The sequence below is a fragment of the Tripterygium wilfordii genome, chromosome 10 (assembly GCF_013401445.1).
Source record: "Tripterygium wilfordii isolate XIE 37 chromosome 10, ASM1340144v1, whole genome shotgun sequence".
Lineage (NCBI taxonomy): Eukaryota > Viridiplantae > Streptophyta > Magnoliopsida > Celastrales > Celastraceae > Tripterygium > Tripterygium wilfordii.
In genome coordinates, this window is record NC_052241.1 from 3,223,064 (window position 1) to 3,241,647 (window position 18,584).

At 36.9% G+C, this 18,584-nt stretch overlaps 2 protein-coding genes across 2 annotated transcripts; both read left to right on the forward strand.

The window, feature by feature from the left end:
• Positions 1 to 9,138: 9,138 nt before the first annotated feature.
• LOC120007050 (vesicle-associated protein 4-1-like) lies at positions 9,139 to 11,962 on the forward strand. Its single transcript, XM_038857215.1, has 7 exons — positions 9,139 to 9,667; positions 10,318 to 10,388; positions 10,715 to 10,796; positions 10,880 to 10,998; positions 11,096 to 11,173; positions 11,296 to 11,415; positions 11,529 to 11,962. The coding sequence occupies exons 1-7, from the start codon at positions 9,397 to 9,399 to the stop codon at positions 11,592 to 11,594; spliced, it is 807 nt and encodes a 268-aa protein (XP_038713143.1). The 5' UTR covers positions 9,139 to 9,396; the 3' UTR covers positions 11,595 to 11,962.
• A 5,060-nt stretch (positions 11,963 to 17,022) lies between these two features.
• LOC120007241 lies at positions 17,023 to 18,396 on the forward strand. The gene has a single exon (XM_038857447.1). The coding sequence runs from the start codon at positions 17,023 to 17,025 to the stop codon at positions 18,394 to 18,396; it is 1,374 nt and encodes a 457-aa protein (XP_038713375.1).
• Positions 18,397 to 18,584: the final 188 nt, after the last annotated feature.

Consider the following 18,584-nt stretch of genomic DNA (forward strand, 5'->3'; position numbering starts at 1 on the left):
CCTTACTAGATTTTTTGTTTATTCCATTTAATATATTAGTGTTGGATTTGATCAGAAAATTGTAAAGTTTGAGCTCTAAGACACGGACAGAATTGTTCTAAGTCCCCATGGTTGAAGAGAACACATGAGACCACGTGGGACCCACTTGAAGAGAAGAGTTGATAGAAGTTTTTTTTTTACAATGCTAGAGACCTCAAAAGTCCCCCAAATTGATGTGACATTAAAATGATCATTAATTAAAAACACACATGTAGGGCCCAATTCACATTCAATATTCCACATTAAATGGGCATATTTTGGGATCACTTTTGGGGATCTCAAGCATTATTTCTTTTTTTTTTTAAACAGGGGTTTGGAGAGGGGATAGTCTTCAAATCCACGTCCTAATGGATGGGTGATATCTTTACATGCAAGATGATTGTCATTTAACTAACGGCTTACTTGCGAGTTAATGAAAGTTACAACTTTCAGTATTGTATTTCAATACAAAGTGTAATGATTGGTTGAGTTTCTCTTACGTGGGATAGGTGGATTGGGAGTGTTTTTCTCTTTATATGCGAGATGAGAACCGTGTGTGAAGGAAGCACAGGTTTTGTTGTAGTATCGAGTGGGCAGAGGGGAGAGCCGTGTGGGCAGTGCAGCGGAGGCGAGCTATGCTGCCATGGGGGCTATGCGATTGTCAGGTATGACTTTGTGGTGGGGTTTGTGCATGAGTAGTGAAAGCTCATGGTAGAGAGAAATCAAAGGTTTGACAGAAGAGCAAAGAGTGATAACTTTGTGGTGTATCTCTCGAGTTTAACCTAGGTTTCTGTCGGTTAGAGATTCAAGAAATAGGGTGTTAGAGATATAGGCTAAATTGGGGCTTATGTAATCTCTTGGGCTCTTGGGTATTGTTGGGTTTCTTGGTGAGAGGAAATTATTGGTGTATGATTGTACAAATTTTCTATATAGTGAAGTTTTTTCTTGGTTGTCTTTCAACAATAGCCGTGGTTTTTCCTCCAAGCTTGGAGGTTTTTCACGCAAATCTTGTGTTGTGATTGTTGCTTTTCTTAGTTTCAATTTCTCTATTATCGTGTTGATTAATATGTCAAGGAGGAGAGTGAGTCTAATTTCCCAACAATTAGGAATATTGTGCTTGTTTTAGTTGTTTTTGTTCCCTTCCGTTGATCTTGCTATTGATGAATTCTTGTTCAGTCATCACGCTGGAGGAAATTTGCTTCTTCTTTTTTTTTGTTAGTTGAATTGTTCAGTGATTTGTGGGGCGTCCGTGTGAATTATTGTAGGAGCAATTTCCACAATCGTTTAAAAATCAGCTGTTGCCTTGTTGGTGACGTGGGGATTGTATGTAACCTTGATTCCTACAAATCTTCACGAGAGAAAGAGCCATGAAATGCTCTAAGACGAACTGGGGGTATCGATTGTAGGGCTCCGACGATCAAGTCAGTGATGTAGATGAAGAAAATGATTGTGGGTTGGAAATCAGCGAGTGGAGGTGTTTGGGCTGAATCTTCAGTCGGAGGTAGGCTAAGTGTTTCTCATCTGTAAAATAAGCATCCCCTTTCTCAGAGGTGGGAGAGGGTTATTTAGAGTATCTATCTTGAAAATTGAGTCAACAATTTGTGTTCTTTTGGACAATTGGTAGGGTAAAAGTCTTTATCGAAAAGAGTGTGTCAGAGGATGAAAAGTAAACGAAAATATGGGTAATATCAGGCTAGGTATGTAGTTAGAGCATCCACAGTGATGCTTGAAATATTAAGCACTTCAAAATTATTCTCTCTCTCCTCCTTTATCCTACGTGGCACAATTTAATTGGATGATTAAATCTCACAATATACACTATTCATCAACACTTCATACATTCCAACACTCCATACTCACTTTCTCTATTTTCTCTCTCTTCCTTTTTATCATCTCTTTCTTCCTTTTCATATCTCTCTCTTCCTTTTTCATCTTCTCTTTCTTCCTTTTTATCATCTCTCTCTTCCTTTTCATCACCTCTTTCTTCCTTTTTATCATCTCTCTCTTCACTATTCATCAACTATATACATACTCCAACTCTCAAGTATCATTTTTCCACAACTAAATTTTCAAGCGTCATTTTTCACCCATTGTGTGCATGTAGCGCTATACTTATCAAAAAAGTAACATTTCAAGTACTTAAAATACACTCCATTATATCCATTGTGAACATCTAGCACTTAACTTATCAAGAAAGTATCATATCAAGTACTTCAAAATCATCCCATTGTGGATGCTCTTAGATGGCGGGTTACATGGAGAGTGGAAGATAGGACTTTTATGGGGAATGAATATGCTTGCTTTATCTGACATTGTACAGTAAAGCAATCATACCTAACAACTTATTACCTTTCAAGTAAAGTAAATGACGTCACTAATTGTACCATTCAGATCTCGAGCCTACTTATAACTGGTTTATAAGAGCAATTGCAATGGTCTCATTTTGTTGAGCCATTAAAAATTAATATTGGGTCCTACCTGTATTACATAAAAAATCAAGCCAAACACGTCTCTCAATACAATCATATCAACAAAACACATTTCTCAATATAACCACATCAACAAAACACACAATTCCTATATATTTTTCCTTCCCACCCAACATGAAGGCCAACAAATTCTTATTCCCTCCATATTGTCCACAATAAAACTATAGCAAAACACATCTCTCAGTACAGCCACATCAACAAAACACATCTCCCAATACAACCACATTAACAATACACAAAACCCCATACATATTTGTTGACCCAGACAAAATAATGCCATTGTAAGTGCTCTAAGTGGAGACATACCGTGGGCAAGGGAGGTGCCCGACGGCTAGTATAGTATTGGTGGTTGTCAGGTGATAGTTGGACTATGTTAGACAATAGCATCCTATCGTCAATGCGCAGAAAGTGTGACATCTAATTGATGTCCCATTGTGGGCATCAAAGAATACATATTGGATGATGTCTATTACTGGAGCTTGTTGGACCACGGGCTTGGCGCCATATAGGCCATGGGCCAGATGCTTTGCAAACATGTAGATCATAAGAATAAAAGGGCTCGAGCCTATGCTTAAATGTTAGTGGGCCTATACCAATTTTGGCCACTAAAATGGAAGAATCTTCTATTTCCGCTGCAACTTACCAAATACCAAATATTGCTCAACTCTTAACACTTAAATAGAATACTTGATGATATTAACTATTTAGATTTGGGGCTCACAATTTCTTCCTATCTTTTGCATTTATGGTCGTCTAGTTATTGTAGAGGCTCTAAGCCATGTCCCCGGTAATATGTAGATGAATCTTCTATTGGAAGTCCCACTTATGCTTGAGAGAAGACTCGAACTATCAATCCATACTATGCTTAGTAAGATATTGTCTCCTTTAGGCAAGTACATACTTGGTTGCACGGTTTTGCTTCCCAAGTCCCATCTTTGAGCCCTGAAAATCGATCTCATACTTCTATAGCATCGAAACATGAAAAACATTTTGAACCTCCGATAATTGGAGGGCTTAGTGCCAAGCAATACGCCACATATCCACACGATTATGGATGGAGAAAAAGCTAATGTGGCATTACAAAAAATATATTTTAAATTAATTTCAGATAAAGATAAGTTAGTTTACATCAGCAAGAAACATTATTTTATTTTTATACCTCACGTAGGCAAGTTGACTGTCCGAGAGGTCGGAAATATGCTCGATTTATGATTTGGGAACAATTTTGAATTTTGGGTTACCAAATTGAAATGTTCGAATTTTGGATGACCGAGTTAGAATCTGACAAATCTTTCGATTACTAAAAATTACATTAACCCATATCAAAACTGTGGATGAGAAAATTAAGCCATCCCATGTCAGCATGCCAAATGTCACAAGAATGTACTGCAGCAGCTTTCAGAAAGGGAACGTCGTACTAAGAATAAAATCAGGGTGATGATAACTCTCAGGAAATAATATCTCAAGCTAACAAATGTTCAAATGCAAAAGAGATCAAGGATCAGGAAAGATATGATCATACCTACCATGATTCTCTATATCAAACACTCGCATCAATTGATCATCCCATATAAAGGAGACTTGAGATATGTCAAGGTACGCTACACGATTCTCAAATATGCTCTCACAACTGAGACATTATCACTTCCACTTTGATTCTCTGAATAAGATTATTGACTTGAGCGTCGGAGTGTCCCCGGGTCATGAAAGACCATCATCTCCCTTGTTCTTGCAAGATTCATAGAGGTTTGCTGCTGCGTCAGCTCTCTCAGTAGCTGACGTGTGAATCGTCCAAATTTTTGCATCCACAAAAAACCAAGCGGACAAAATGTCCGCAAGCTAGCTTGCCTACATATAGCATAGAATAGAAAGATAAAGAAAAAGAGAGATTTACTGATGAATAGAATTGCAAGAGGGCCACATGGTAGTATCAGTGAGTAGTCCTGTATTGTTAATTTTGTTTGGCACTTCGAAGAAACATGCCCAGCTAGCATAAGAGCCTATCATGGATTCATGCTGTCCTACTTGCTTTCTCAATAATGCTATAACCAAAAGTTAAAATTGATTCATCAAAGAAAACGAAAGGAATAAAAAGAATGACTAAAAGGTATCAAAAGTGATATCCAAGATTCACTTTCTGGTCTCTCCAAATTAGTCTTTCTTGATGGTCTTGTTACTTTCTACTTTGAAAATTTTTGGGCATAAAGGAATAACAATGTCATTCAGTTAGTTTAAAATTTGGATGCCATTTGCATATTTCTGCTTCTTCTTTTGAAAACACAGAATTAGTGCCCTTTTTTTACCCAATATATTTGTAGAGGTAATGTCTGCTTTAAACTTAAGGTCTACACGGTTATGTATTTAAAACACCCTCTACAATTGAAAGGAGTTGGGCTCAAACTTACAAACCACATGAATGACTCTCACATATATTTGTAGAGGTAATGTCTGCTTTAAACTGATGTGAGTCATTTTATATTTCTAAGACATAACACATAACTCACCTAAGAACTCAAAAGTATCTAAATAATAAATTTATATTTAATTGAAATAAAATTAACAGTAGGTGTCTATAAAAAAATAGTAATGTTATATCTCCCAAAATGTGACCCCTAAAAGATTCTCAAATCTATGTAATATTAAAATAATCATTACTATAAACACACATCTAAAGCCCAATTAACAGCCAACACTCTACATTAATTGGGGTTTTTGAGGTTCGAAAGTGCTAAGGATCCCTAATGAATACATCCATGAGGGTCAATAACTGATGTGACATGTTAAATATGTATGATGACATGGAAAACAAAGACCATTATGATAATTTGAAATAAGTGGGAACAATTTTCAAGTCTTTATTATTTTTTTCTTAAACGAAACTTTAAAACGTAAGAATGTGTTTCATTACAATTTCTAAAACAGTTTTATGTTTTTAAAAATTAAGATGTGGGTCAAAATTCATTTGGGTTGCCAATTTTTAAAAATTGTTTTGTAAAATTATGGTGTTCAAAAACCAAAAAATCAAAATAGAATAGGATGTTTTGTTAAATTCTGGAAATGGACCGGTGACAATTTTGTCAATAACATGAAATTCCTTCCCTGCAATTGCTTCCCTCTTTCCTCTCTCTCTCCCCCCTCCAGCCCTCTCCCCCACACCAGATCACAACTTCCGTTCTGAACAACAATAGCTTCCGATCTTCTCCCTACTTCGACTCCGACTCTTCCTTCTTCTTGAATCTCATCGTCTTAAACGACTGGGTTCTGATTCCATCCAACCGACTGGGTTTCGACTGGTGATGCAAACGAGGGCCAGATCGGAGCGAACGATGACGATGCAGAGAGACATTGAGGTTAAGAGGCGATGCCGGTTCTGATCAGTGGCAGGAACAGTAAGAGAGGAGGCGATGGAAACTATAAAAGAAAAATTCCATTCCAAATGATTTTTTAACACATTTATTCTTAAATCTGTTTTCAAATTCCTTGCTCAAAATCAATTTCTGGAAACCAAAAAAGAACAGAATTTCCAAACACACTCTTTTATCTTTCAAAATACGTGTTAGATTTCAAAACAAATTACATATTTGGATTTAATATGTAAAATTCTTTTCAACAAAACTCATGATTGATATGTTTTGTCTGACCGTTCTTAATTACATTATTTTTGAGATTGTGTATAAAAATATGCAACACTTAAAATAGTATTTTATTACATTGTGGCAATCCTTTGATTTTTACAATGTAATAACCTCATAATCACATTCTTCTTACTTCATATTGATAAGGATTGGAATACATTGTTTTAATTGGTTTTTAAAAACAATATAATTATTTATATAGTATGAGAAATCCTATTATTTATTTTTTAAATATTGAATTATTTGTATAATATGAGAAATTACATTATTTCATATTCTTATTACATTTTTTTTATCAACACAAATTTTTATTACATTGAAATTTGATAGTCAATAGAGAATTAACATTGTTTCCTGTAACAAAATTGAAATTAAATATCATGACTTTTTTTATTGAGAAAATCAATAGAATTAACTAATCTGCTCAAAAAATAGAATTACTTTATGAGATTACATCCAAATACAATGAAATTCTTGTCTGGTATACAAAAATTAATGAAATTACATCTAAAATTATGTTGATCTCAACCCCATCTTCAACCTACCTCAACTGTGTATCTTGATCTCCATCAACATATCACAAACGTCCACCTCGCATCACCACTGCAGCCCATTATCTCAAATCATGACATGCTACATCGTGTTAATTGAAAACAATATAATAAAAATATACATTAATCAAGTATAATGTAATAAGAGACTGTGTTGATCAAAAACAATGTTTGAACACATTTTTATATTCAAGTCACCTACTTTCAGAACACAATATGAAAAGGAAGTAACTGATTTCATATAAATAGGAACCCAAGACCAAATCCATTGAAAATGGTTAAAATGACTAGAAAACAAAGCCCAAAGTAAGTATTTACCTTTTCCTTTCCTTTAGGACGACCAAACACTACCTCCCTAGAAACAAACGAGAACCACAAAAGACACCCAAAAATTTATTGATTATAAAGTGAAACCAAACCTCATCTTCGAGGACCCTCCGCCACAATCTTGGAGTCCTAAAAATATGCTATAAACATCCCGCCATCATCTCTCTAGATCTACACGGTATCTCTCTCGATCTGCTCTCTCTCTTGATCTTAGTCTCCACCCCCGACAACCCAGATCTAGGGAGGGAACGAAGACAATAAACTAGATCGACAACCCAAATCTAGAGAGAGAACCGAGGAGGAGGGGGATGGATGGAGAGGATCAGGGGCCAAGCTACATGCAAGTGAGGGAGCCAGCTGACCCCTCTCAAAAAATTTTAGTTAGTGTTAAGTATATAGTAATTTTAAAAAAGATCTTCTTGAATTTTCAATTTAAACCCCTTTTTGTAAAAAATTATGCTCAAATGGTTGAAACAACAACACATGTGGCAATTATTACTTATTCTATTTTATAAACTTTGGATTTTTAGTGTTATTTTTCATATTTTTAATGATATAATTAATAGATAATCCCAAAAAAATTCCAAGTGCGTTGCTCCCGGACCCCCATTTAGTTTTACCGCCTCGACATAAAATTTAGTATCCACTCCAACGACCTCCTCCTAGTACGTCCTAGCTTCGCCCCTGGAGAGGATAGAGAGAATGATGGTGTCTATAATTTGAGAGAGAATGTTGGAGAAAGAGTAGGATTGATGAATGATGAAAGAGACGATTGAAAAAAAAAAATAAACAATTTCAAATTTGAAATAAGAAAGATGGGAGAGGTGTGGGAAATTATAATGTTAAAACTTAAATTTTTACAAAATTATGATGGTATGTCACGTTGGTTATGGACGTTTGTGAACGGAAAATATTAGAGAAATCAAACATTCTTGTTTGAGGTCACATTTTAAAGAAATTATTAAGATCCATCCTAATAAGAAGAGTGGCTCATCCATCATTTCTAAATAAATCTATAAAGATCATCATAATATTTTCATAAGTGAGCATTTAGAATGTATTTTTTAGATTTGACGATATTTGATGGTGGTGGATAGAAGAATGGAGTTAAATGTAGGGCTGTTATTGGTACGATTACTGTTACCAAACACGGAATACCGTTACCATACCAATTCTTTCGGTAACTCAAAAAATGTTACCGTTATCGTTATCGGAAGAGTCGGTATACCGATCGATCGGTAATGGTAAGTCGGTAATTGGTAAATTTATCAATTCTTAAAACCTATTTAAAAAAGAGAAGAAAAAAAATGCATCAAGTAGCATTGTGCTTAATAGTCAATTGCATGAGACTACAACACTTTCATCTTACCTACAAATATCAATAATAAAAATGATAGATTAATGAGAATGATCATTGTGCTACATGTGAATAAGAGAAAATACCTATCAATCGAAGAAAAAAAGAAAAGAGAATTCACATAACATTATTCCAACAATCTATAACGGAAAATCTTTCATTTCATTAATTTCTAATATTTTTAGTATCCGAAGTGTTTTAAACTCCATAGCAGGAAAGCTAGAAGAAACAAGATAAATAAAGATAAAAGACCATAATAGAAAGAGAGAAGAAAAGCATGTAATCAATACCAACAAAGCATTTTGTTATGTAACAAACGCTGCTTTAAAGTTAATGAAACTGCTACGAGTGATATATAAATGATAACCCTAAAAATAATCAATGGTCTAGATTAAATTAGATCAATCTAATGGTCATAATTAAATAAAACTAAAACTAAAAATAATATTAATATATATTTAATATCTATGTCGGTAATCGGAAAATTTACTGGTTTTGAACTTTGCTTACCGTTACCGTTACCGAAATCATCGGTAAATTTACCGTACCTAACAATTGGTAAGGTATACCAATCTTCTGCTATTTTTGGTAACCAATTCGTCAGTAACTAGTTAAATGAAGGTGAATCTAAGAATGTCACATCTTTTAGAGGTTTCTTAAATTAATAATTTCGGTACTGGATATAAACGGTTAACCCACCCGGGAAACATCAAAAGTCGGACCTCAAATACGCAAATCAATTTCACTAAGATAGCAAATTTTTAGATCCAAACTACTAAGCTTTACCCAAGATCCACTTTCAATATCCACTCAAGTAGGTAAATACCGCCATTGCCAACAATCTGTATTATAGGGCAACCGCACCTGCAGACAATGTGTGGATAACTTCAACAGTCGCTGCCTGTTTGAGAAAAAGATATCACAACAAACGGTAAACAAGAATATCGAACCCAAACCCATATCTCCATTTTTGGGTAAAACAGGCGACGTTGTCGTAGACACGATTTCTCCGGCCACAAATGGGTGTTGACGAGAATAAAGCAGAGACTGAATTGAAAATTTGGAGTCTATGTAGACGGCCGTTTTGGCTATCGAGAAGTGGTGGTACTTCTTCTACTACAATTTCTTCTGGTTCTGCGAGTCGGAATGTGTATCAACAAACCCAAAGTCAGCAGCTTGGAGAGACATCCAGTGTGAATTCTGTTAATACGGTGTCGCTGGTTGCGAAGTCTCTGCTGCCTACTAGAAGGAGACTCAAGCTTGATCCCCCTCAGAAGCTCTACTTTCCCTGTAAGGCCAATCTGTTAGTGGGTCATCCGTTTCTTGTCTTGTGGTGATTCGATTTATTCCTACTGACGTTGTTATCTGATTTTTCTGATTTATGTTCTGAGATGGTTCTGTGTATTATCTACATTACGAGATGCCTTGCTCAATTTTCAATTTTGAATCCAGATCCCTTCACCACTTTTTTTGAAAATTGATCGAGTTCTTACATTCAATGCTCATAATTAGAGGAGTTTGAATTTTCTTTTTTGACCAGTGTTGCATACTTGTTTTCATTTTGGTGATAGTTTGTTTGGATCTTCTTCGTACATCTCCGAAACGAGAAATAATTATTAATTATTCTTTTGGTTTCCATCTCTGGATTTGATTAATTATGATGGCTAAATGGTATCTTCGATGAACTGTGTCGTTGTAGGCTGGGTGTAGCTGTACATCTGTTAATAGCTTTTCTGGATTTCTTAATACCATAATCTTACTTGGAAAGTTGACATTTCATGAAGAAATCTCAAGGAAGAAACTTTCACCATGTTGACAAATGCGGTTAATTCTATATGGTTTTGCAATATTTACCATATAAGGATTTCTTAGCTGATTATTATTTGCAAGCTAGGTATGTGTTTTCCCGCAATCTGATCTGTATTCTTGTTGTTTTGAAGATGAACCTGGTAAACAGGCCAGGAGCGCAATTGGCATTAAAAACACTTCTAAGTCTCATGTAGCTTTCAAGGTGTGTAGCTTTCAATCTTGTAAACGGAAAATTTGCATATGTCTTGAATCTATAGTCAATTGAGATGACAATAATGAGCATTTATTTGTTGCTTTCTCAGCTTGAATCTTTTGAGAAACATTGTTGAAGATGTATTAATGTTACTCTATATGATTTCCATAGCAGAGGAAGTTCTTCTCAGTCAATATCAAATATATCGTGTTAAGAACTTTAGGGTTTTTTTTTATTATATTGCATGACTGAAAAAGGAAAGTTACTAGCTAATGTATCTTGCTTGTGTTAATAGCCAAAACTAATCTCTAACTGGTGACTTATCGTTGCTACAGTTTCAAACAACTGCACCAAAGAGTTGTTACATGCGTCCTCCAGGAGGTATACTTGCTCCTGGAGAAAGTATTGTTGCTACAGGTAATACATTCTGTCAGTTCGAAAAGTGCGTGATAGAAAATTTTATTTTAATTTCTTTTCTTAATCGATGGCTTGTTGAACAGTATTCAAGTTTGTGGAGCCTCCAGAGAGTGATGAGAAACCAGTAGAACAAAAGAGCAAGGTTAAATTCAAGATCATGAGCTTAAAAGTGAAAGGCGAAATGGAATATGTTCCAGAACTGGTATTTTGTTTGGAACCTATACTTGAGATTTGCGGTTGATTCTAATGTGCCATTCACATGCTAAAGAAAAATTCGTTTGTATGACTTTTTTGCACAGTTTGATGAGCAAAAAGATCAAGTTGCGGTGGAACAGATATTACGGGTTGTTTTTCTTGATCCAGAACGTCCTAGCCCCGTAAGTAGAGAAGAACTCTCATGTGTACTGGTTATGTATTTGTGTGGTTGACTAGTCATGCCATTTATGAAGTCATTCCTAATGTTCAAATGATCTTTGATATTGTTTATGTTTCTGTCTAGGCATTGGAGAAACTTAAACACCAGCTGGCAGAGGCTGAGGCTGCTCTTGGGTCGAAGAAGAAGCCTCCTGAAGACACAGGGCCACGGATTGTTGGGGAAGGCCTTGTTATTGATGAATGGGTAATGCATTTAAGATTTATGGATTCCAATATCTTGCTCCTAATGTGGCCAGCTCTTGTTGAATTCTCTATATATTTTCCAATCTCTTAATGTTCCCATAATTTCCTTTGCAGAAAGAACGGAGAGAAAGGTACCTGGCTCGGCAGCAGGTTGAAGGTCTCATTGTCGATTCTGTGTAAACCGATACCTTCTGCTGAAAAAATGCTCTTTAATTCGTTGTCTTCAGCCAAAAGCTTCCTCCATGTGAGGTCAAAGAGGAGGGTGTGTTTCCGAGAACAGCACTTGGAAAGGTAAAATGGAAGCATGTTGCTGTGATTTGAGTATATTTGGTTTTAAAAACTGGCATTTGATTCAAGACTCGAGCCTAATTGCTTGTAGATAGAGGGATTTGATTAGCCAGGAAATTCAGTTTTGGCATGCGAGTTGTTTCATTTGTGTTGATGTTGTATGCTGTAACTACCCATTTGTTATGCGGAAATCGCCTAATTTCAGAAATATATTCATGGTGGAATACTTATTTATGGAAAAGGAATGGATTTTATGATCAGTTTATGTTGGTGGTTAGAAGAAATCCTTTTTTTGGCTACTCTTTGGTTGTGCTGGAGCATGTGCTTGCTGGACCATTATACGTTTCCGGTCCATATTTAAATTTGGGGGCTAATCCGTTACATTATGTAGACTTTGTTTAGAAGAGGGCTTTATTTGCACTTCATTATTTTCTAATTACATCACAGTTTTGGTCAACACCGCTGTTGAGCATGTCATCCCTACCCTATCACAATGGTGAATTTTTAGGATATTTGTTTTTGAATTTATGGTTTGCATCAATTTAGGGACAGTCGGATTCTTGATTTACTAAATGTGAATTAGTTCAGGGTTTAAGTCTTTCTCAATTGCATTATGATAGATTGACGAATCGGTTCGAGCGAGCAGATGCAAAAAATGAGCATCATGAAGCTAAGGCAAACAGTGACACAACTGTAGAAAATTTTCAATTTCTATCGGTTGTAAATATACTTGGGAGTAGTTTGAAAATAGTGAGGTGCAAATAAAACCAACATGTTTGGAATCAACTAACACAAGCTAGAAAGGCCCTACTTCCATCAACTTGTAAGTGCTGAACCACCTTCCAAAACTTGCGCTGGCTATATTATGGATGAGCACGTGAGGCCCATAAGCAAGCCTTGGAATTAGTCAGCTTAGAGCCACTCACCCGGTCTCAATCCACTACACCAGGGGCCGATCCATGTGGTTTAACCGAATAACCGGGCACCTGGCGCTAGTAAAATTATGTAGTACCCATTATATGAATAGGGTAAAAGTATCAGGCCCCATTAAAAATATACCAAACCCCAATAAAAAAAAAATACAAACCTCCAATAAAAATAAAAAATTTAGGCTTAAGTTATACACACACATCGATAAGATGAAAATTCTGATAAGCCCAAAGAAACCCTTTGGATTACAAAAGAAAAATAACTCAGTCAACAAGGCCAATTGAATTGAATTAGTCGATGAGTTTGATGAAGAGGATCGAGAGGAAACAAAAGAAAGCAATCGATCTCTATGACTCGACGAATGACTCGCCAGAAATAGGAGGAAAATTAGCTGAAAGAAAGGACCTTAACAAGGGAAGATTGTAATTATTTTTATTGAGTACATCTATGGAAACTCGTAGAAAACTCATAATATGAAAATTAGTAGCGAAAAATTATGATAAATAAATATGTGATGTTTTATTATTTGAAATTATTAATTATCTTGGTATTACATAAATACTTAAAAAATTTTTTGGAGTATTTGTCTCCGGATCCTCAATATTTAGTGGACTACACATGTCCTATTCAAATATTCATGCAGGGGTCCGCGTACCCTAAGAGTGTGTTTGGATTGAGGGATTTGGGGGGAAGGGAAGAGAAGGGAGGGGAGGGGGAGAGAAGGGAAGGGAGGGGAAGGAGAACTATTTTTCCCTCTCCCATGTTTGGATAGATAAAAAAAAGAAGGAAAGAAAATTTGTTTAATTTACTAATTTATCCTTATTTTTATGTTAAAATATTATGTATAAGTGTAAAATAGATATTTAACTTATAAATAACTTAATTGATAATATCTTCCCTCCAAATGACTCCGTTTTGGAGAGAAAAAATTTTGACAAAAATTTAAAGAAATCTTCCTCTCAAATCCCCTCAAATCCCTCCCCTTAATTTTTAATAAACTATCCAAATAAGGGAATTGGAAGGAAACTCTATTTCCCTTCCTTTTCCTTTTCTTCCCTCCAAATCTTTTAATCCAAACACACTCTAAAGAGACGGAGCTGTACTGGAACGACAAAATTAAAATCACACATGAAGTCCCGTCAAGTTAGGCCCATAGCATTGTAATAAATAATGCAAAATGTGGGACATAACATAACCTCACAGAGAAATGTAATTGTAATGTTGTTGTTATTGGTGGCAATAAGATAGCGACGCAGGATCCTCTGGATAAGCTCGCCAATCTGTCCACTTAACCTGCTACACCCACTTGCACATAAGCCAAGTCAAAAAGTTGTCCAATCAAATCCAACCTATTTAGTCTTTCGCCACTCTTTTTCGATTAAATAATTGCTACTTGCTGTAGACAATGATGTCTTATTGAAAAAAAAAAAAATTATTTTTCGACTTTTTGTTTGGAGAACCACAGTGGAGTAATGATTGAGCCTGTTCTATTAATACACTTGAATAAATGTTAACTAGCTAGCTGCTATCCATAGCAGAAAAATTAGTAAAACAGATCGAAATAAGATGAGTCAGTTGAACCGTATGTGCATGGCTGCGACTGTGGCTGTTTTTCAGGACCGGAAAGATCACGGGGATAAATGGAAGTCCGGATTGAATTCTTTCCGGCTGAGCAAGAGGAGGTTCTTCTCAGGCAGCGACAACCCGGATCTCCGTCCACTGTATGGTGTGATTGGGTTGGATCTTACTGGGATTATGGAGATTCGTGGTGGATACGAGAGGCAGGGGCAGACCGAGGAGTCTCTCCAGCGAGTTATGTACTTGAATTGCTGGGGACAAGGCTGAGGTATGCCGTGGAAGTAGCCGGAGAGTCGAAATTCCTGGTGAGAACAAAAGTTGTGCATGCGACTTGGTGGTGATCATGTGCATCCCGATCCGGTATGCGAAGGTAGACTCGGGGTTGACCGAGTCACCGCGAATTGAGGTTACACATGCAGACTGTGATCACCATTGATGCGGGCTGGGCTGATGTCGAATTGTAAATTGTAGTATATTGATGCATGGTTATGCATTTAAAGATTTCATTGCAGTTTTCCTTCTTGCTTATTTGATGCAATTATGTGAATTTTCAGTTTGCCAATCTAATCTGAATCATGCAGTAAGATCGAGGAAGCCTTTTGGGTTTCTACTTGGGAGTTTGTTTTAGAACCAGGAGACTAGTTCTCACTTCTCAATAAGGTGTCAAACCGAATCAATCAATCGTCAAATCGACTATTTGATCGGTTATGTTAGTGAAGATTGGTTTGAAAAACCAATCAAATTGTCAATAATCGATCGAACAATCAATTAAATTTATGTCAAAAAATCAACAAAAACTGATCATGACCACCTCTACTTCTCAGTAATCTCCGTCATTATGTTTTGTTATGATCTGAATTGGATAGGTAGACCGAGTGAGCCTCACACTTTGATTTTACTTTTTCACTAGTTTGACATGGCGAAGACGAAACAAACTCAAATGCACTACCAGCTATAATTTCAAGACTCAACCCTCAGCTCATTTAATCCATCCTTAACCTTCCGAACTTTGAACTTGATTACGTCGACAGTTATTGGAAGGTGGCGGAGCGTAGAATCGCCGAAGTTCGTTGAGAAGTTTCTGACTTTGGGTTTTCCATGGTTTAACACAAGCCCGACCCACGCAAGATGCGCTGCTCATGGGCCCATCATTATCCTAATTCCTAAGAGCAATTGCAACAATATACTTTTGTTGGCCCATGGATCATAGATTTATTGGCCTATAGACAAACTTTACTCTCCAACAATACACTTATATTGGCTTAAATTTGATGGGCAAGCATGGGGGAAGGGTGTTTGGATTTCCCCCATGCTGACTTGCTTTTCCTGAAACCTGGCCCACACCAACGACTTCTCCTCCAGAGTAAAGTTAAAACGCGAAAGAGAGTTAATCGCGAAAGTGAAATCGCATTCGACGCCATTGCTATCCATGTATGATTGATATGGCATCACCGATCGAACGACCGTCGTCCACCATTCCGGTCACTTCATACACGGACTCGCCTAATAGGGTTTTTATATATTTTCTGGATCTTCAACCACAACACGCAGCGCTTCCATTTTGTCAGTTTTGTTGTCTTACTTCTTTCATCAGGTTTCTTCCTTGTCTTTTTCTCTCTGCGTGTTGTACATATGCTTGAATTTGGTCATCAGGCTTGATTCGTGCAATTTTGATTCACGATTTGTGATTTGAACATATTTTGGCAGTTTATTTATAATTTTCCCTCCACGAAATGACACAAGTGAAGCCATTAGACTCTAATCATTGTAGAGAAAACTTATTCATGTCTTGCCACATCACATATGCACATGTCCCAATGTGTTTTGTTGTCCCAAGCAATGGTAAACCATTGCAATTGTTCTATACACAATTCAACTTTAGAATTTTCATACTTCACTTGTCTAAGAAAAGAAAAGGAGAGTACATATTGACATAGGATGGCAAAACTCTATCCAATTCGAATTATTGAATTTATTCGATCCAGATTAAATTAAGTTTGGACGTTAAGTTACATGTTCGAAATATGGATAAAACACAAAATTCTTGTCCAGACCCTAGCTCATATTAGATTATTGTCCGGTTTACTTGTCTGAATTTAAACTAATTCAGAATTGGTCAATTAAATACGTCTAAAATCTTAGAGTCCGGACATGTAAATATTTTATAAACACGTGATGTTATATAACCCAGAACTGACCTGTAACCAATTTTTTTTCCACCCCAAGTACAGTTTGTGATAAAATCCTGAAATGCAGAAGCACATCACGAATGTATTCTTATCGAGTTCCAATATATAAATATAAATCTTGTATACATACATGACAATTCTATATTTTGATGTATGTAGCAAGAATATACGAAGTGGAGAAGTAACCTGGTCGAAGGATCAACGAGTAACCAAAACCAGAGTATATCGACGATGATTGAACGCTGCCGGAACGAAGAATTCCACAAAATGTTTATGGGATATCCTGTCTTTGACTTTTAGAGTTGAGCCCGGCCCACGGACCTAGGTCGGATGACCTCCTGACTCCTCATGGGAGCGTCTGTCGGGGAGCCGTTTCGCATCGGAGGGCCATGATTTGACCAAATTTGCACCGTCTACTTTTTCTCCAACGGTCCAAAACCTCACAAAACCTATACAGACTTCCCCGATGATCAAGATATTCCCTAAATTGTTTCCTTCTTGAGTTCTTTCTCAAAGAAAACCTTCCCACAAATAAAAAAACACGATTTTATAACACTTCCAAGAGTGTTGTATCCCCAGAACACCATCGATTCCTAAAATTTTCTTATACCCAGTGAACGAAAATGAGTATTCTTCAATACCCAGATGCAGTAAGTCCATCAAAGCTCCAGGTATGGAACAATGCTGCATTCGACGATGGAGATTCAGAAGACCTGACCGCAACTCAATCTTCTTGGTCGAATTTGAAATCTTCTTGTGTGAATCGGTCGCTCGAATCTGATTGCAGCAAGGAGAATCAGAGTCCTGTCTTGGTAAAATCTCATCTTCTTCTCAAATCTTCAACACCCGTAATGCCCCTTCACTCAAACAATGTTATAGGCAATTCGCTAGAGAAGATAGTCAAGGTTTCTCTCAAGCAGGGTTTTCTTGAACCCTTATCAGAATCGAGGAGTGGGATTATTGAAGAAGAGAAAAATCGCGAAGAACAGAAGATTGACATGGAGATCGAGGAAATTCAGAACGAAATCAATCGGTTGTCATCAAAACTTGAAGCGCTTCGACTTGAAAAGGCTGAGAGCAAATTGAACATGATTGAGAAACTGGGAAGGATAGTCCCGGTGAAATTCCAGCTTCAAGATTCAGCGAAAAAGATTGACGATTCTCTCGTATCAAGTACAAGAACAAAGCTTCACCGCAGAGGGGTTAGTTTGGGGCCAGCAGAGATAGCCGCTGGAGCAAGATCTCGGTTACTGGGTAAGCACGAAATCACCCCTGTTCAGCCAATACAGAGTAGGCGCAAATCTTGTTTCTGGAAGCCTCAAGAAATCAACGAAACAAAGGTTGCAAAAGAGAGAGGAAAGAGCTTGACTTTAAGTCCAAAATCACGAAAAACTGCATCCAAGATTCTGGCACAAAAACAAGCTGCTAATACAGTTGGGTCTAAGAAGGCTGTGAAGAAAGAGGATGGGATTCTCGCAACAATTCAGCCAAAGAATCTATTTCGAGATGGAGATAAAACAGCATCAACCAAGAAACCCTTGAAATACGGAAGGGTTGTGGCGAGCCGGTATAGTCAGATATCAAATCAGCTTAATGGGAGTGTAACTGTGAGTGATGAGAGAAAGAGGTCTTTGCCTGAGAATGACAAGGAAGATGTGCAAAGGTGTGACAGGAGACGTATTTCTCACGGGAATGCAGTGATGCAGAAAACTGATACCAGAGTGAAGAAGAGGTGGGAGATTCCAAATGAGTTGGTGGTGTACAAGAGTGTTGCAGAGGATGAGGAACCTCCACAATCATTTTCGGCTATGCGGCAGGAGCTGCCAAGCATCAGGATAGCCCGGTGTGTCAATGAGAGTCCAAGAGATTCAGGGCCAGCAAAAAGGGTTGCTGAATTGGCTGGGAAGAGATCGTACTTTGCACCTGATGAGGAGGTGGCAGACGATTCTGTTTGTCAGGCATTGAAATTTGAATACCCAGATGAAGAAGTCCCTTAAATTTGTGACAAAACTGAGTTCTGAATCTGCTGAGCTTTGTAGTTATAATCCATAATTCTTGTTATGGAGTAAGGATGGATTTGTAAGTTTCTGGTTAAGCAATTTGGGTTCTAATATGCAATAATGGGATAAGCTTGTATCTTTCTGTACGTTAATGAACCTGTTATTCTTCATAAACTTGTACATCC

Coding starts and splice junctions, on each gene's coding strand:
- LOC120007050 (XM_038857215.1), top strand. CDS start 9,397: ATGGGTGTTGACGAGAATAAAGCAGAGACTGAATTGAAAATTTGGAGT. Junction 10,389..10,714: donor AGTCTCATGTAGCTTTCAAG/GTGTGTAGCTTT, acceptor TCGTTGCTACAG/TTTCAAACAACTGCACCAAA. Junction 11,416..11,528: donor GCCTTGTTATTGATGAATGG/GTAATGCATTTA, acceptor TTTCCTTTGCAG/AAAGAACGGAGAGAAAGGTA.
- LOC120007241 (XM_038857447.1), top strand. CDS start 17,023: ATGAGTATTCTTCAATACCCAGATGCAGTAAGTCCATCAAAGCTCCAG.